This window comes from Limanda limanda, chromosome 20 (genome assembly GCF_963576545.1).
Source record: "Limanda limanda chromosome 20, fLimLim1.1, whole genome shotgun sequence".
NCBI classification, from domain to species: domain Eukaryota; kingdom Metazoa; phylum Chordata; class Actinopteri; order Pleuronectiformes; family Pleuronectidae; genus Limanda; species Limanda limanda.
The window spans coordinates 22,052,926-22,073,252 of record NC_083655.1 but is presented as its reverse complement, the minus strand read 5'-3'; the positions used below and the strand labels follow the sequence as shown (position 1 = coordinate 22,073,252).

General features: G+C 40.5%; 1 protein-coding gene across 1 annotated transcript; it reads right to left on the bottom strand.

Moving 5' to 3' along the window:
* Positions 1-485: 485 nt before the first annotated feature.
* rsu1 (Ras suppressor protein 1) lies at positions 486-20,327 on the bottom strand. The gene is made up of 9 exons (XM_061094126.1): positions 20,251-20,327; positions 19,992-20,165; positions 19,754-19,804; positions 17,314-17,434; positions 12,813-12,931; positions 11,075-11,157; positions 10,068-10,182; positions 7,420-7,552; positions 486-977 (listed from the first exon to the last, which is right to left on the bottom strand). Exons 2-9 carry the CDS (start codon positions 20,098-20,100, stop codon positions 875-877), a joined length of 834 nt encoding a protein of 277 aa, XP_060950109.1. The 5' UTR covers positions 20,101-20,165; positions 20,251-20,327; the 3' UTR covers positions 486-874.

The window sequence follows — 20,327 nt, the reverse complement described above, 5'->3', positions numbered from 1 at the left end:
CCAAATAGAGTTGCTGTATATTAACCTTGACAGCCGTTTACCAGACATCCTAAGAATATTAAATCAAATGGTTCAGTTAATTTCCACTGATCCAATGTTTGATGGATGTTGATGGAAAAATTTGAATTGTTTTTGTTATTAGGCTGAGCACTTTGTGTTTGTGTGTACTTATGACTTAGATGCAGATCACATGACATTTTATGATCAATTAATGACAAAAAAAAGGTAATAAAATGGATTAACTTACTTTTTCTCGCCACTGTACATGTAACCTCTTGATTACCAATTTACCTACAAGATCCGCACAGTGGTAGTTTAACCCCTTTTTTCAGCAGAATCTAGAACTTTGTAAAAATATATACTTGAACTAGCAGAATTCTTAAAGACTACCAGTCAGTGAATGATTCTAGGTATCTCTGGGATCCAATAAAAGGTTCATAAGAAATATGTAATTACATACTGCCCTAGAAATTAATTATGTAAGAGAAGATTATATAGTTTTATTTTAATGTGAAGATCATTACAAATGTTTTCAATTGATTACATTCTTTAATTTGTACATACGTTGATGTGATAGACAGTTTTTAATACTTTAAAAAATAATATCATAGAAGGGTAATACAGTAATCAAACTGCTTGGTATACAGTAACAGAGTATCTGATATGATGTCTCAATAAGCTACAAATAGGTTTTCGATATGGTTGTAGAACATAAAAAATAAAGCCATTTACCATCCACCATCCCCAAAACTGTTAAGAATTAAAAGAAATACTGTCAAAACCATGAACATTTCATATCAACAAACATAATACAAAAAAGGGAAGCAAGTTTAGCTAGCTGAGCAATCATTCATGGTCATTTTATGTCTTCTCTTCACTTGTTCTTGGCAGCCAGTGGTTTGCGGCTTATCTTCTTACTTTTATCATTGCTCTTCTTCGGAGGTTCTGGGTTGGCTTGCATGTGTCTGCCATAGAGACTGAGAAGAGGAGAGGAGAGGAGGAGAGGAGATACATCTTTCAGTATACACCAGCACATGTGGACAAGCCTGTATGATTAAACATCACAGAGGAACACTGACTTTCTAAGCCTGCAATATTCATGACAATATAAATCAGAACAAATGGATGATTGGGCTATTTAAAAAGGGACAAAAAATGTACAATTTATGTCCAAGATGAATTTATTCACTGGCATCTTTCCCCTTTCATACAAGGAAGAGATTTCTATCTCACAATGTATCACTGATGTACATTAGACATTGCTGCCATCAAAGTAAAGCACAGGCTTTGAGAGAATCAGTGGGGACTTCCAGTGATCTGGTCGACTAAACATTGCATGCCGTGTGTGTTCTAAACACCACAGATGATGCTACTGTGATAGATCTTAGTGCTACTGTTGTCAATCTGCTCATATCTGTCTCTATCACTGTCTGTTTTTACTCACTGTTCTTATGTAGTCTTATATGTTAATGTTCATTTGTTTAGCAAAGCTGATTTCCAATTGACCTTGTTTACTTGTCAGTCCTTGCTGTTGTCTGTATGTTTGTTTTACTTCAGTGAATCATCATTTTTTACTCTGCTGCTGCCCATGTATATCTTCTGTTTATCTCTATATTTTGCTTTCACTTTATTGATAATGTGTAAATCATGATAATTGTTGAACATGTAACTTGTTATTGATTTTAGGCTGTCAACTTCACAACTAGACAGGGACTACAGATGAAAATTGGACTCTTGGCTTAGTGGAAATACCCACTCACACCCAGGTATGCAAAAGATTTGCTTCCTGTGTAAACAGAGGAATGTCAGATGCATCAGATCAATGGAGCATCTGTCATGCGCTCCACATGCACCCTGTTCAGGACTTTGTCCCCAAAGGTAGCCTATGACAGACACAGACACTGAGTATCTTACAAACCCACAAAGCTGGAAAAATGTCGGTTTGAGTAAAATGTATTGTATTTTCTCATCTCTCTTCCTCCATTTAATGTCAACACAGCATGCCAACTGGGAATGAAATGCAGCCCACACCCTAATGTCTGCCACCCATCAAATGTCTACAGCAGAGACAAACCGAGGGAAGCAGTGACAGACATAAGCCCAGTGGATAAACTTTTGTTCAAAAATAGACAATTTCTGTCCTTTTTGATAAAAATGAGAGGTTGTATTATAAATGACCGTCTTCTCTTAGCTCATGTGCACTGAGTCCGCTGACCTTTGTAATGCTAACCACAGCTGCTCTCAGACTTTGTCAAAGTGTTAAGGCCAATTTATGCTTGTACGTATTTTGTAAAACGGATAGATAAGACCGCCCTATCCGTCGTGGAACGCCCTCTCCGAGCGCCTCGGAGAGCTTTTCGTACACCTCTGATTTTTCTAACTCTCCGTCTTCATGTCGGAGAGCCCACGGCAGTTCTTGGCTGTGATTGGTCCGCGAACGACATCATTTCCCTACGACGTCATTTCCGGACCTCAAACTTCCTGTTTCCTTCCCTGTCACATCAAACCCTTGGTTCAGTGTGTGGGAGGCAAGCTAACAGAGATAAACAGACACACGTGGACTTCTTCTTCCCAAAATGGGGGTAGGCTTCTCTGAGCTCGTCTTCCGTTGCGCCACCTATGGGTTTGGAGGTGAATTTTTTATGACGTACAGTGGTCGGAGAAGTAAAAATCAAAAAGACTCTTCGCCCCCCGTGGAGCCCTCTCCGAGAAACGGAGAACGTAGAAGCATACTGGAGCCTTTACACCTGGGCCACACTAGGAACCTGCAGATCTGCTGTCTGTTGTGGGCATCAGTTGTTCACACATGCCAACTAAATGCCAGGACACTATGGTATGTGATATATTATCCTGAGCCATCTCGTTTTATTTCCTAGGCTCCACCTAACTGGCCATAAAATAGCTGTATTTTATAACCTTGATGATCCCTTCAGCACTATGAGATCGACATCGGTTTTGAATTAAATGTATTATTACCAAATGTTGGATGGATGCCATGAAATTAGTTTAATTCAATCCCAGGTTGAGGATGATAAACCGTTTGATGATCCGTTAACCGTTAAATGTGAAATAGAGAGGGTATGGTTTATTGAACAGAGTACAGAGCTGCTGGAGGACATCAGGACTGTACTTAATGATTGTGTGCAGTCCTTTTGAATGATAGTTCAGAGAAAAATTAAAGTTCACCCATTATCTACTCACCACTATGCCAATGGAGGAGTGGGTAAAGTGTTTGAGTCCACAAAACACTTTTGGAGGTCAATTAGGCCAAAAACATGGTGTATATTACACTGTTCGATTCCAATTTGAATGTTTGGCTTACATACACTTGGATGACACCACAAGGCCAGTATGGGTCCAGTTTTTTTCAATGAAGTTAGTGACTTGAAGTTACTTTAATTGTATTGGATTTGGCTGCAACGCTGTTTACCCCAAAAACTCTAAAAGACTTGTGTGGACTCGAACACTTGACCATCGGAATAGTGGTAAGGAGAAAATGGGTGAACTAAAATTTTTCAGTGAACTATACCTTCCAGAGAAGAAAGATAATTCTTTTGATTGATAGGGGAATGGTCAATCACATGGCCGTAGAGGAATAAATAAATAAATGTGAAGTTTGCCAACAAGTTCCGTTTCTATGCACATATTTCTACTTTTATCATGTGACCTTGACCTTTAACCACCAAAATGTCCAAAGGGAGTCAAAGTGAATTTTTCTTAAATCAGCATCTCTATGTGTATGGCAGCCATTCCATTCCAGTGTCTGTTGAATTCCAATACAGGCAGACCTGATTCTACTTAATGAGGTAATGATTAGGTGATGACCTGAACCAATCTTATTCAATGAAGAAAAGTATAATAACCAGTGCTGTGGTCATCACTATCCTCTTGCAATAGGACCAGCTGGATGGCAGAAACAGTGCAAGTAGTACCTCAAAAGTAATTGGAATAGGATATAAGCTGAATATGCAGAAGCGTGAGGCAATGATGCTAGGAGCTCCAGCCTGTAGAGAACTGAAAAAAGAATACTCATGGCATTGGGATAAGGATAGAGTCAAGTACTTAGGAACTGTGATGCTAAAGAATATTAAGTTACAATATCAATTCAGCTTCAACTGTCTGGAAGTACAGATCAGGCAGGATCTCGATCAGTGGAGAACTCCACTATCATTGGGCAGAAGAATAGATGCAACCCCCCCCCCCCTCTTACTTTGTTTTTCGCCTGATATAAGTGACGTTGTTGGTGCCAGACGGGCTGGTCTGAGTATTACAAAATCTGCTGAGATACCATCTCTGGGAGCTTCCGGTTATGACGTAGACGTGAGAAGTCACAAAACCCAGGTGCTCCGGTAAAACATATCATATATAAATGTAAACCCGCTCGTTTGATTTTGTAAAAAGGCTCAGTCGACTGATATAAGTGGGCGCTACAAGTGGGATCCAAAATGAAGTCGAGTAAACCCTGTACAAGAGGTAAAGAGAAAAAGAGAGATGGTGATTTTGAGTTAGCTCTTGGGCTAGCTGAAGCTCTGGAAACCCAAGCTAGGGATGATGAAATTTTAGCAGCTATTCACGCTCTTCGAAAAGACTTCTCTGCCCAGCTCAAAGAAGTTATCACCACAAACCACAAGATCAAAGAAGCTTTAGACTCCTTCTCCGACAGACAAAGTGGAGCGGAATCCCGTATAAGTTGCGCTGAGGACCAGTTGAACAACCTAGCGAGCGTCTCTGCAGCCACTCAAAACTCGCTGGCCAACAAAACAGATGAGCTGGCAGCCTTGGTGATGAATGTGAAGCTGTACAGAGAATGCAGCTTTCTGTGCCTCACGGAGACCTGGCTAACTAGCAACATCCCGGACCACAACGTGGAGCTACCTGGCTTCAGCACGGTGAGAGCGGACAGAGACCTTAAGCTAAGTGGCAAACGGAAGGGAGGGGGGCTTGCACTTTATGTTAACATTAGGTGGTGCAACCCAGGGCATGTGACTGTTAAAAAGACTATCTGTTGCCCGGACATCGAAGTGTTAGCTGTGAGCCTCCGTCCGTATTACATGCCCATGGGAATTCTCGCACGCCATTGTTGTGTGTGTTTACATCCCTCCACGAGCTACGGCCAAAATCGCGTGTGACTTCATCTACTCCGTCGTTGCTGGGCTCCAAACTCAACATCCTGAGGCCTTCATTGCAATTTCGGGGAACTTCAATCATGTAACTCTGAACTCAACTCTGCCTGCTTTTCACCAGTTTGTGTCTTGCCCAACAAGGAAGAACAGGACAATTGACCTGATGTATGCTAACGTGAGGAAGGTGGAGCTAAAGCTGCAGGAGAACAACATGAGAGAGGTGTGGGATGGCATGAAAACCATCACAGGCTGCAAGAAGAGCAGCGGCACTGTTGAGGGGGATGTGGTAAGAGCAAACCAGTTTAACCACTTCTACAATAGGTTTGACAACCCTGCTCCAGGGGGTAATGACTGTTTAACACCTAGTCCTGCATCCCCCCCCCACCAGCCCCATCTGCTGCTGTTACCTGCTCACTGCAGGCCACAACCCCCTCACCCTCACATCCCAGAGATCCACCCCTCCCCCCTGCTCGGACCAGTCAGTGTGGCCCTTCTCCCTCAGGCTTCCAGCCCTCTGCTATTATCCACAGCTGCACCCCTCTCCCAGGTGACCTCACAGAGCCCCCCCCCCTTTACAATGACAATATCCTCACATTTTGAACAATCCCTCCCGCTTAAAGGACATATTCTATTTGCTTATAGTATTTTGATTTCATCTTTATATTTAATTGTTGTTTCGTATTTTTTATTTTTCTATATTTCTATTGAACACACACACCACAGCAAATTTCATGTTTGTGTAAACCAGTTTGCAATAAACCCAATTCTGATTCTGTTGACTATATTTATGATCATAATTCAAATTTTTTGGTAGACCTACAGCACAGACATTGAATAATGTTCCTTTATTCAAATGTCACCAATATTTCATGAACTCTAGGCCAAGACAAAATTATACAGTAACTGTGGTATGTGCAAAAGGTTTCAGAACTTCTTAACATGTTAGGCCTCAAATAATTTATTAGAACGAATGATAGGAATTCATAAAAAAATCACGGCTGTAATTTACCATAAACTTTTTAAGTCTCTTAATATTTATCTAATGATTGTGAAACTATTCAAAAATGTTTTCATCGTATTGTAAAATATGCTTACTTAAGCATTTTCAGTTTTGCCTGTAGGGAGCACCAAAAATACCCAAAACATTCCTATTGAGCTGCTTCCTCCTATCGAGCAGCTTCTTCTTATTGAGCTCCTTCCTCCTGGCCCTGGCTGAGAGGGTGAATGGTAGTCCTAACCCTAAGGTCAGAGGCTCAAATCCCAGCCCATCTTGGAGTGTCCTGGGGAAAGATGTTGAACCGCGAATAGTCCCTCGTTGATGTAGAGCACTAAGTGGAAGCCACTTTGGGTAGAAGCGTCAGCTAAATGACATGCAATATGCTGCTTCCTCTAAATGGGCCACTTCTTCCTATTGAGTGAATAAAGGCTCAAACTGCGGGAATATATTTTTTCATTGTTGCATCTGTCATGGGATAGAAGCGTCATCATGCAGTGAATTCAGCTGGGGATCCCCTGCTGTGTTCTCACATCGACTTCTCCTAGACTTCTACAGACTTTATACAAGGAGTTGAGGCAAGAGTAAGCAGGAACTGCGGAGCATAACACTCTGACATTTGTGTTTACACATGCAACTTCTCCGGAGGACATCTGAAAAACTTCGGAGTCCAGTGTATGTTTGAAAGCAGCTTATGTCTTGGGTAAGCCTCTATTACCTTGCACACCTGGATTTTGTTTATCCCAGTTCATCCATTTCTTATTCACAGGTCCTCTGCAGATCTCATCAGACAAGATTGGGAGCATATTTGAAAAACTTCATGTCCCTTAACCGATGGTCTATGGGGTTAAAATCTAGGCTTTGGCTGGACTAATAAGGGATTTATCCTAAAGTCAATTCTGCGTTGGCTCTATGCATCTTATGCAGAGGTGGCCAACTGCGTCTTTACATTTTGTAGGTACAATTAGCCTTACCTCAGGAAGTATCCCTAAAGCATGATGGTGCGATCATCATGCATGATGGTGTGACAATCATGCTTTACTGTCGGAATGGTATTAGCCAGCTGATGAGCTGTGCCTGGTGCTGACCAGACATCAGCTTAGAGCTCTTCCCAAAGGATTAAATTTGTGTCTCCACAGACCATAGTATCTAATGCCTCATGCTGAAAGAGTTTGGCTTGACAGCAACATTTCACCGCAAGACTTGTAGTTATCTGAACAAACCTAGATGTCATTGTCTGTGTGTGTGTGTTTGTGTGTGTACGTGAAAATGCAAGTGCATGTTTGTGCGCACAACACTTACTACTTGTAAGTCTCTGAGCGAACATATTCAAAGACATGAGAGACACCCAGCTGGAACTGGTCTGCAATAGGAGTGACCCAGGGATTATTCTCTGCTTTAAACACCTGTTTAGGACCAGTCAAATCCAGATTACCTGCAAACAGAGAGACACACAGAAATACAAACATTAGCCGATATAATTAGCCAGTCCCCAGTAGCCAGTGCAGCGTCTACACATACGCACACGGGATAGGAAAACTTAAGCGGTACTTGGTGATACATGCACAGAATATTATTTGAAATATGTTAATCGCTCAGATCTGCATGTCTGCTATTTATATAATATCTGAGTTCTCATATAAAGTTTATGTCTCATGAGCACAAACAACACTGCTGGTTTAATGCTGTGATAAAGTGGATCAATAATCTGGCTTTAATTCACCACCTCACGTCTGCATTACCAGTTTACTGTCTCCAAAATTTTGGTACGAGTCAGAGTTAGCGTGCAGTTGTGCATATTCTCTAATCAAGTTTTGTGAGACGTGGGGTGTGCATCTTTCAGTTCCTGTTTTGTGCATATGCAATGGTTGTACATGAAGCCTCCTGGTCATGATGTTGTCTTGTGTTGGCCTTCTCGCCACGCCATGGCAACTCAATCTGCCACTGTATGTTGATCTCACTGCACAAATCAGCAGATGAGGGAAGAGAGAAAATTAAATAAAGCATGCGACAAGGGCGTGACTCCGCTGCTCACTTCTCACTCTCCCTCTTACTCTCTCACACAGACTCAGGTGATGTCTTGGACCTGCCACAGTTTAAACATTGATTTGTTTGAATGACGCCACAATATTAAAACTGATCATAACATAATGATCAATACTTCAGGGTCTCTGTAAAAAATAACAAAGCACCACACACCCACACACACGCAGGCACGCATTTGTGGTAGCCTACTGTTGTGTAAATCCAGGGGTGTTGTTTGGTTGCTTGGTTCATGGGGCTGAAATAGGTGAAGGACATTTTGTTCTGCTATATAAATTGTCTAAGAGATCATTAAAGGTGTATGGATGGCTGGGAAAAGTATTGCATTTACTCCCTCTTATAACATGGCCCTTTATAGTCTGTATGATCTGTTCTTATTTTCTGCATTTCTGAGGACAGCAGGGTGTCGTGCAATTGGTGGAGTTAAGGCCGATATATAGTTGGTTTTTTTGCACGCACGCACGCAAGTTGCTTCGACGGACTTGTTTTGGTTTATAGTTCCCCCACGGTTGCTTGGTTAATTCCCAGCCAGAACACTAGGCGGAGTAACGTGTTTTGTCGAGGACAAAACACACAAAGAAGAGACGTCTTCTTCTTCGTCGATTGTTAATTTACATCGCCACGGCGGCTCCTCATAGCGTTTTTCTAGTGGACAAATCCGCCAGTCAGTGACGGGTTATCCAAGTGGTCATAGTTTCGGATCTCTTCTGCCAAGTGCTCTTCTATTTGGTCCATATTCGTTCTTCTAAATCTTCCTTGATTTCTGCCGGCATTAGTGGGCATGAAACCGGAAACTAGACTCTGGACGGGATGTAGTAAGCAGACCAATCACAGCCTTGCGGGCTGCCTGAGGCTCGCGTCACTTTGTCGTATAGTTAGAAAAATTGGCGGACGCACCCAAGCACGCGAGGGGCGTGTTGCGTGTCTTGCGTGCGTGCATTCGTGCCTAAAATCTGAGTAAAAATCGGCCTTTACTCTCTTTCCTGCCATATTTATTCTTTGGTGGTCTCCTACCACCCATTGTGATTGTGGTAAATAGTCCTGGATAAGAGTGCATGGTCTTCTGTACATGGAAGCTCCTCGTCACCATCCATGTCCTGGCTTTGTAGGTGTGGTGCTGTTTGTGGTGGCAGCAAATGTCTCATCTGGCCTGTGTCAAAGATGTAATGGTTGTCCGGATGTGTGGGGATTGATGTCTGGTTGAATGCACAGTGGTGTTTTCATTGCCATAACAATTGTACATTTTAGTCTTCAGTAAGTGTGTAGCCATCTTGAAAGAAAATGAAAAAAATCTGGATAGCATTTAGAAGCGAATCACTGAGACAATAAACTAGTTACAATAAACTTGTTAAATTAAGGTACAATTCATTCACAATAACTTCGGCTAGCTTCGGGTAATTGCGGTGGGTATTTGCGCATCATGAATTTGTTAAAAGGCCCATACAGTACAAACACATTCTGACTCAATTTAAGTACTGAGTTACTTTTCAACTCATGATAAAATCTAAATCCATTGCTTTTTCCTGTTATCTTGCAAGTATATTTTCTTTCTCTATTTTCCTGTGGTTTAATCTTAAATTACTGATAATTCACTTTCAGTTGCAATGATGAGAGCAAAAAAATGTAGTAAAGTCCAAACATGGATTTACTTGATATACTTACAACAACTCTGGCTCTTGAAAAACTCAACGTGAGAATAAACAGTTTGTAGCATAATGGAATGTAAATTAATTGATGGATTATTGATATTGATAACATATGCATAATTATATAAGATATCAGGGAGAAATTTTGAATTTGGACTGTACTCCACATCCACATACTGATACTATAGTAGTCAGACCTACATATGCATGTGTGCATGCACATGCATACTGTATCTGTGTGTGCTCATGTGTTGCCAGTACCAAGTTCAGGGGGAAGGACGGTGAGTCTGTTGCCCTGGATGTGAAGCTCTTTGAGTTGAGCCAACTCCCCAATCTCCTTAGGCAATGAGGTCAGATCATTATCCCTCAGACTCAGCTGGAAGAACGAAAGAAAAATAGAAATAGACACACATGAAACATTAATCATCATCACGCATCATGAATTTGTTAAAAGGCCCATACAGTACAAACACATTCTGACTCAATTTAAGTACTGAGTTACTTTTCAACTCATGATAAAATCTAAATCCATTGCTTTTTCCTCTTATCTTGCAAGTATATTTTCTTTCTCTATTTTCCTGTGGTTTAATCTTAAATTAATGATAATTCACTTTCAGTTGCAATGATGAGAGCAAAAAAATGTAGTAAAGTCCAAACATGGATTTACTTGATATACTTACAACAACTCTGGCTCTTGAAAAACTCAACGTGAGAATTATAACCAGATAATTACAAAAATCTGTTAAAAATATAATGTGTTTTGGACTGATAGGTAAGGTTTGGGACAACAGGGCCAGGAGGGAGGAAATAATCAATATGCTGAACAAAACTCCACTTGAAATGGTAATATGATTGAAGATCAATATGTAGTGCTCAGTGCAAATCTTGGTGGCCACAAATATATCAATGCATGTGAAACACAGACAAGTGTAAAAATACTTGAAACTTTAGTTGGTCAGAGGACGTTAGCTGAGTAGAGTGATCTTCAATATGGCCCAAAACACATATGGCTTCAAATGAATAGAATGTGGCTACATGCTTCCTCGACCACCGCCATCCTGCTTGCTCATTTGAATAAACACAAAAATTGAGAGTAACAACTCTTTTGTCTAGTGATATTAACAGGGTTTATCTTATTTCTTTAAAAACAGAATCAAATGTCCAACATCTAACAACAGGATCACTATAGTTTGCATGCCTGTCAAAGCAATGGATTGTGTTTTTGCTGTTGAGTTCCACCTTTTTGTGTTCTGTCAACAATAACTTACTATTTGCAACTTGGTCAGCTTCCCGATGTCAGCAGGCAGGACCTCAAAGTCGTTGTCACTCAGATAGAGAGCGCGAAGAGTGGCTGAAAAACAAATATTTCTGTTAGAGAGAGAGAGTGTGAGTGCGAGTGTGAGTGTGTGTGTGTGTGTGTGTGTGTGTGTGTGTGTGTGTGTAGGCACTATCTGAACTGGAGTCTGAGCAATACCACCATGCCAGTGCCGGGTTTGATGGGCGCGTTTGTCACACAGGGACTTTATATGTGGGTAACCCTCCTGCACTCATTTTAGTTATAGTTTACATATATTTGCTTACTAATTTAGTGTACCTTTTGACCTTATTTATTTTACATTCCAATTAGTTGACAGAACATTGCTTCATGTCCGAGTGTGCACAATTAGTTATCTTATATACAGTCATACTTAAGATGTATCATTCATTAAGATTACCTTAAGCTATAATTTTCCTCAGACACCAATATATAAAAGGAGGTTGGTGCTTCTTGCTGCTGCAGTAGGAGGGACATCTCATCATGCTGAAGAAAAAGGATGCACTCACTGAAGCTGGGCATTAAATACAGGAAGTGGATAGTAGGACTGTACCATCCATGTGCTTGCCACATTATAGGGGAGGGTGATTTGGGTTTATAATGTAGGATTTGTTTATTTCTTTAGAATATATTAGTTTCCTGTGACTTGGCTTTGGTTCATTGGTTTAATGTTTATGCCGACTTCACTGTTCTTTTTTCATTTGTAGTTTAGCTATTAGTGTTTCTCTTTGCCTTAGCCCCTTTTGTTTTTTAGATGGCCTAATCAGTCATTATATATGTTCCCATTTGTTTGTAGCTGGTTAGGTCTGTTATGACTTTGTTCAGGTCAGTTATGTTTGGTTGAAATTTACAAAGTTAAGTTCTGTTCTGTGGATCTCTTATGGGCCCATAACTTTTGTTCATTTTAGGGAAATAATAAATATGTTTGTCATCCTACTCTGCAGTTTGTGCAGTTTGGTTTAGTGGGTATCCTTGTAACAAGGAAAGAAGCTGGATATAATGACAGGATGGATCAGTGTTATGCTATCCATAACTCCGAATCGAGTACAGACCACTTTTTTCATTATTGCCACTGTGTGGACATGTGGTGTGTCGGAATAAAGAGCATTGGTGAATAGGCAAAAACAATAATAATAATGGTAATAAATGGCCAAGTCGCACCATTTGTATAAGCATAATGATGCATACAAATTTGAATTTTACCAGAATTTCCATCAGTGGGATCCCTTTTAATCTGTACTTTGCTTTTGCAATATGACCAATCATATTACCAGTTTATGGTTTGTTCGAAAACAGTTGTTACTGCCTAGATGTAACTTCAGTTCTGTATACGTGTAGCACCATAGATATTATTCATATATTTGAGCGCACTGACTTTGTACATATCTGTATTTAGAGAAAACAAGCATATCTACAGCTGTTTTCAATCATGCACTGAACCCTGGCTCCAAACTTTCTCCAGCGTTTTTTCAGCCAGTACAAACTCCAGATATGCCCCTGTGAGAAACAACTGGAGCTCCTATGGAGGATACACCACCAGCAAGTGGGTTGATTATGTTTCTAACACACGGCCGATGAAAAAAACAACACAACTATATATCTTGATGAAAAAGAGGTGCCATACACGTTGAAAACACTAAATGATATTTCAAGAGAACTTTGGGTGATAACGACCTGCTGTGTGTACTTACTGAGATAGAAGAAGTTTCCAGGTAGTGAGCTCTGATTCAGGTTGTTGTAGGTAACGTCCAACACTTCCAGAGCTGGCAGTGAACCAAATCCTCTCGGCAAACCGCTGAGACGGTTCATGCTGTACTTACAAACACACACATGCCAAACATTAATTTCATACACAATGTTGGGACATGGTTTTTGCGCAAACCGCAGGCCTCTCTTGCGGCCTGTATGGGTAGTCAAAACCTGAAGCACATGTTCTTTGTCTTGAGAAAGCCGCATGTGCTGGAGCGAACTCAATCTCCCAGGGTGCAACGTGTTTTCTTAGTTCTTGGAAGGCCAAGAAACTCCGGCTCCCAGAGTGCTGCATATCCCCTTCGTTTCAGCAACTTCACATAGAGGTGCGAAGTGCTACCAGGATCAGATGCCAATTGGTCACTCTGGCCACATGACCTGAGGGTCATCAGCTCTATAAAAGACCAAGGCTCCCCCAATTCTCTCTCTTCTACTCAACTCTCTTTCCCTGAACCCCACCGAAGACAGCAGGCGGCCAGCCGTCTCTCCTGCATCTCCAAAGGGGGAGGCTGCCGGCCTTTCCTCCTGCATCGGCGAGTGGGGAAACTGGATTCCTCCAGCTCAAATCATCCCTACCCAACAACCGGAGGTCAGAGGTGCAGTCTTCCAACTCATCTTCTCAAGGAAACCTCCACGCATCTCAAGCTTCTACCAGCTCCCAGCAGCGATTCGATATCCTGCAGGTAACAAGCAACGGAGCCCCACAGCTCAACAGAACCGCGGAAGCAGAAACCACACAAACCAGAGACTGCGAAGCCAGGAAGAACGGCGGACCGCACAGCAACTTTCTCCCTGTTCAAGGACTGGTAACATACTGGGCTTAATAATTATACTACGCTAAGCAAGACTGTTTATTTGATTCTGTGAGGTGTTTTTTTAAGTTTGATATATGTGGTGTTATTGTGGTTACAAGTAAAATGAAAGTTAAATGTTAGATATGCTCCTCACAGGATTTCTCTGACCCTTTCAGATATCTGTTTAACATCCACACAGACACGCATATCTCCTCACCTCATTAGCAGACCCCACTGCATGTCGTAAAACCACTTATGCAGAAGAAGGGGGTTGCTATCTTAGAGACCATCTTAAAAGACCACAGGAAGGTGTGACTCTTTGTTAGCTACCAGAGATCAGGGTTTAGTTGAGGGTTCATAGTGCTTACACACACACATAATAGTGAAGATACATAGACATACTTTATAGGTCTACCATAATGTGAGGGAAAAATATATTTGTGGTTTTGGTGTCTGATGGTGTTGGCAAGCCAAAATGCACATCTTGTTAAAAAATAGAAAGGTTGGGAGGTTGTATCAAAGCATAGCTCTGTAGTTTAGTGTATGATTGATACATCCATGTAATTTATTTGTCTGAGCTTCAGGTTTTATTGTTTCAATATTGGATCCTGTTTTGTATCAAGAATCAGTGAAATACAACTGCTGGAACCTCCGTATAAAGTGGTTAAGGCGCCACTGGTTTAAATCTAAAAATATAACATACTGTCCTTCATTTGCACTTGCAGGAAACAAAGAATACTTCATTGAAATACAGAGTGAATTAGTCCATATTTGACACTTGGTAGGTGATGGGTCAATAAGAAATAATTGTAGCAAATTGTTTATCTGACTGAAAGGGGCTTTCATGTCGGAGGTATCCGACATGAAAGCCCCTGTGCTTGAGCTGAAGAGAAGGGGAAACTTTAGTTACTATAAGGAAAATTGCTGGTAAGCAGGTTAGTTTCATGACGTATATGGCCATAGAAACTGACTCCGATTTGAGCAAAAATGGCTTTTTGAATCAAAAACCTGGAGTTTGCCTCAATTCTTAGGCAATGATCTCTGAGTTTTAACTCACCCCTTTTCTGAAACAGAGGTTTACTTTGTTCAGAAAAATACGACACATCAGTCATCGGCCTCATCAGGAATAATGATGAGTCTGCATATAGGCGGGAAGTTGAACAGCTGGTCCTGTGGTGCGGTCGCAACAACCTAGAGCTGAACACGCTCAAAACCGTGGAGATGACAGTGGACTTCAGGAGGAGCCCCCCAGCACTGCACCCCCTCACCATATTCAACAGTACTGTGTTGGCTGTGGAATCCTTCAGGTTTCTGGGATCCACAATCTCCTGGAACCTGAAGTGGGAACCCAACATAAATAAAATCATCAAGAAGGCCCAGCAGAGGTTGTACTTCCTGCGCCAGCTTAGGAAGCTCAACCTGCCTCAGGAGCTGCTGATCCTGTTTTACACTGCAGTCATCGAGTCTGTTCTCTGCACATCCATAACTGTCTGGTTTGGATCGGCCACTGAATTGGATAAAAATAGACTCAAACGGACAGTCAGGTCTGCAGGAAAGATCATCGATGCCAACCTGCCCACCATCCAAGAACTATACACTTCCAGAGTCAGGAAACGGGCAGGAAAGATCATTGCAGACCCCTCACACCTTGGACTCAACCTGTTCCATCTCCTCCCCTCTGGAAGGCACTACAGATCTCTGTTCACCAAAACCTCCAGACTCAAAAACAGTTTCTTTCCCCTCGCCGTCTCACTTCTGAACAGCCAACACTGTGCAATAACCCTGGATCTTTATAAATACCACTGTAAAATTACTCTCGGAATTATATTTTATTATAATTATATTTATTTACTTCACCCCTACTGTATCATACTGCTTAATATTTATCCCTGCACTTCTTTTCTTTCTTTTTCCTAGACCATCGTACTGTTTGTATTGTTTTGTCTTGTGATGTGTATTCTGTGCAAGCACACTGAGAGCCACTTCACCATGTCAAATTCCTTGTTTGTGTAAACGTACTTCGCCAATAAAACCTGATTCTGAAATACAAAACTTAGTGCAGTGAAAATACAATATCATAATATTGCTGTCTACTTTACGGATATTTAGTTGGGAGTTACAGTCGACTCAAGTGGAGAATTATTTAGGGCTGAAATTAAAATCTATTGGGCTTCAGCTTCACACTGTGATTGCTAGGAGTATGGCGGTGTAAAAGTAAACTTATCTCTCTCTCAAGCTGTGTGGCCCTGTTCATAATTTGCATTAACATGAAAATGGAGAAATCACAGGCACAAGTGGACAGTTCATACCTGGTATTAGAATGTGTCTTCAAATGGATCTCACATGACCACTTGCATCCCCACTCTATGTACAAATAAATACATACATTATTACCATAAGCAAAGACCAAATGTGTTGTTGCATTTACAGGTGGGAGGCAGCAATGCACTAACTGCGCCTAGACTGCTGGAAATTAAAAGGAATAGAAGTAGAAATAAAAACTAGAATGACTGGGTCTTTTCTTTGGTATGTTACAGACAAACAAAACCATGTCTCTATGGGCTTCTTGAAATATCAGACATCGTGAAATGTGAATAGCAATCTTTCACAATTTGATAACCAACTGCTGTTGTACAAATTAGTACGTTATTCTGCTTATGCATAGGATGTGAGTTAAGTAGGCAGTCCTTTAATGTGGCCCAGGACACATTTGAAACACAGACCACTGCATAATCTCTGGGATGAGGTCTCAAAGCCTCTTCATTATAGATGTCCGCTCTTCAACAAATCACTCAAGACGGATATTTAATAGATAGATATATAGATAAATGGATACTATTGTAATATTAAGATTTTTTTAAGACCAATGCCATCATTACATACACAATTATTTCTGGCAATTTTGACGTGTACAAATCAAAGATTCACAGATCACTGAACTTAATCTCTAACATCTCCTGCCACACCTTTTGAGTGTTGTTATCGGTGGACTGCAAGTGAAAACTTTTAGAACCAATACGAACAACCCAACAATCTTGCACAATTCACACAGTGGCCAGTGTAGAGCTGTCAGAAGACAATTCAGACAAGCTACATTGTTTGAGGTATTCCCTTTATCTAAACACATTGTAGGTTTTGGTCTTTTCTATTGAAAGTGAGAAAAAATAAAGAATAGTAAGAAACTTTTTCAACAGTCAGATCCCAACTTTACTCTACACCTACAATACAACAAGCAAGAATGAGCTGTAAGTTCTATTTCAATGTCAATTCTATTTCAGTTACATTATGTGAGACAAGTCCACTGACAAATGACAAATGCACACAACCAAAAGGAAAAGACACATATGATGGAAAGTGAATGCACATAGTGAATACCAGTATGAGGCTTACACTAGTAAGATGATGTTTGTTTGTGGATCAATACACACCAAGGCTGGCCTCCTAACCCCTTTGTCTTGAAAATATCCTGCTTGTACACTAAAACCACACATTTTTAAATACAAGTACACTTCCACATCATTTTGTAGTTGGATCTGATTATAGCTTGTGATATATACACAAATGAATAACTTTTCATTTTGGGTTTTCATGGGGAGAGACACTGCAGAGAGAGTAGAGCTTGTTGCGTGAACAAAAGAGTGGAACATACCCGAGGTTGAGGTGTTTCAACTTCTGAAGACTGCTGATCTGAGTTGGCAGCTCTTCAATCTGGTTGTTGAACATGTTTAAAACCTCAAGGTTCTTCAGCTCAGAAATGTTAGCAGGGACCGCTGGAAAACACCGTCACAGAGGAGAGAAATAACAAGCATGTCAGACACACAAACAGTCCCAATTCCTGACAAACATGTAATTATCGTTTGTGGCAGCAGAGAGGGACAAAGATCAATGGGCTGATAACAGGAGCATTTCCAGGTAGGGACGGGAATCGGCAGGGACCTCCCAATACGATACTATCACGATACTTAGGTGGCGATACGATATGTATTGCGATTTCTGTGGGTATTGCGATTCTGTAAGTATTGCGATTCGATATTACGATTTCCTGGGATTTCTTTTGGTTATATTTTTTTTAAATACTGGACCATGGAAAAATGTTGAATCATACCTTCAAATACAACACAGTCAAATTCAATTAGAGCTTTACCAGTTTTATTTCAAATATTAACATTAACTTAATGACTGCCGGGCAGCCAATAGAGAAAATAAATAAGATGTGCCTTATTATTGTATAACCCCTGTCAACTGCACACAAACTGACAGATTAAGAAATGTATGCCACTTAGGCTACTTTTAAACAATAAATAAAAGGTAAATTAAATAGAATGAATAAAAGTTTACTTAAAATATAAACTTTGAAATAAACAAAAAGTAGGCTATTGTTGTTTGCATGTAGGCGATGCAATGCTAGTGCTTGGGTATGTTTAGATTCTTGTGCAAAAATAAGAGCTGATCAACATGCTCTGGAGTGATGTTGCTCCCCCCATATATCCCCCCGGTATAAACCAATAAATATGTTTTTAAAAAATTTAAAAAAAAAATCGATTTGGGAGGCAGCATATCGATTTTAAATCGTCATTCACAAGAATCGCGATTTGTAACAGAATCGATTTTTTTCCCCATCCCTATTTCCAGGCAACAGAGAAACACTGTCAGGTGGAGGATAAGGATAGACCCGGCACTGACCTGAATGCTCCCAGGAGGATGAGTATTAGAGAACTGATATCTGGACTTACTCATACTATAGCAGTTGGAGCAACATATGCGCGCGTGTGTGTGTGTCCCTGCGCGCATGTGTGTGTAAAATAAATACAGTATGAACTTTCAGACTTATACACCTTGTGCGACTCAGGTAAGTACTGCCAAAAACGAATAGATAGATAAATGGATACCTACTGTATTGATCAAGAGGGAAATTTAGGCAAACAAACAAACTTTCAAATAAATAAAGATCAATCAATTAGGAAGTTTTGCTTCACTTCAAGTCATTTGAAATTAGCGAGTGCCATGGTCACCCAAACAAATTTTTAAACACTTAACTGACATATCATTAAATCATTTTAATGTACAGGTCTGTGCAATCCTCATAAACTGCGTTGCACTGCTTATGTCTCAGTGTTTTGTCTTTGGGGTGGACCAGTTTTGGCCTCAGTGTGTTGGTAGGCTTGAGTTGGTTGAAAACCCCTATACATTGGGGAAACTAAAAAAAAAACCTTCATAAACGAATGGCACAGCACAGGAGAGCCAGCTCCTCAGGTCAGTGATTGGATATCAATTACATTGTCAAAGAGCTTTCCATTTAGGGTCAGATCACCTGTGATGACCACAGTGGAAGTAGTAAAGCAGTACATAAGCAGTCCTATAGTGCGTTCAGATCCCTAAGGCAATTATGGTACCTCATTGTCAGATCAGGACTATGAAGAAACAGTTAGATGTGTGCAATCTGTTCAGCTTCAGCAGCACATTAAAAACACATCTGAAAGTAAGTCACTGAATCAGCAAGCACTGATGAAAGGGTGCATCTATCTTTTTTTGAAATCCTAAGTACACCACAACAATCCTTCAGATTTTTTTCAGAGGGAAGAGATGAAAACAGGTTTATTAATACACCTCCTGATTCTGTTACTATAGATAATCTTTTTTGTGTAGTCAATTGTAGCTGTATCTAATCGTTCCTCTGTTCTTTTACTTATTTACCAGGAAAGCAGAGCTTATAGTGAAAAATTAATGTATTAATGTTTCTAACTGTATAGATTTTTTTTATAATTATACTTCCCATTCTATATTTGCATGCCATGCAAATAATGTTAATACACAACTAGTTGTATTCTTCTCTGAAGGTTTCATCAAACAAGTAACACAAAATGTTAGTATGAAGTGAGTTGATGGATCAGGAGTTATCTCTGCTGTTTGAAAATATTGCATCACTTTATTGCAATGAACTCTTTCATATGAAATACAAAAACTATGGCATAAAGACATGAGCTGCCCTAACTACAACATAAACAAATGTGACTTTCTCAGACTGTGACTGTAGTAAACCAATCGAACTATATGAACCTTAAAGTCTCAAACTGGAGGGAGGAGCTTACCTGTCAGCTTGTTGTGGCTGAGGACCAGCTGAGTGATGTTGGACAAAGTAACTGAAACAAAGTGGGACATAAAGTCAATACAGCACTGACCTGCACCACTGATGGAACACTTCCGTTTGTTTACTCGTGTATCTTGATAGCATGGAGTATTTTAATTAGGAATATAAAAGCATTATAATAGACTCAACCAGTAATGAAAGGCCAGGAAGACATTTATATTTAGAAGACATTCACTTACACAGTCCTGGGATGTCCAGCATGCTCGAAATACCTCTGTCGCACATCTCTACCTCTGGGAGGTTCTTGTCCCGACTCTCCTCCACTATCTTCTTCAAGGACTTGGACATTTTTCCCGGAAACACGCGTCAGGTTGGAAAATCCGTTCTTCGCACAGAATAACGTACTGCTTAGTCTTACCGTGTGGAAAGAGTACAGAAAAAGACAAATATTAGCTCACAAACTCCACATAGACCATTCGTAAAACGCTCACACCCTACCGGAAGTAAGACCGAGAGCCACTCTTCCATATTAGGATACTTCCTGTTCCTCGACGTGCTCAGCCCAAAGTATAAAA

What these genes read in the sequence shown, in the direction of transcription:
- rsu1 (XM_061094126.1), bottom strand. Translation starts at nt 20,100, where the DNA reads ATGTCCAAGTCCTTGAAGAAGATAGTGGAGGAGAGTCGGGACAAGAAC. An exon ending in AGCTGACCAAGTTGCAAATA is followed by an intron (nt 10,183 to 11,074) that starts GTAAGTTATTGT and finishes TCGTTCTTCCAG; the next exon opens with CTGAGTCTGAGGGATAATGA. An exon ending in CGCTCAGAGACTTACAAGTA is followed by an intron (nt 978 to 7,419) that starts GTAAGTGTTGTG and finishes TCCTCTTCTCAG; the next exon opens with TCTCTATGGCAGACACATGC.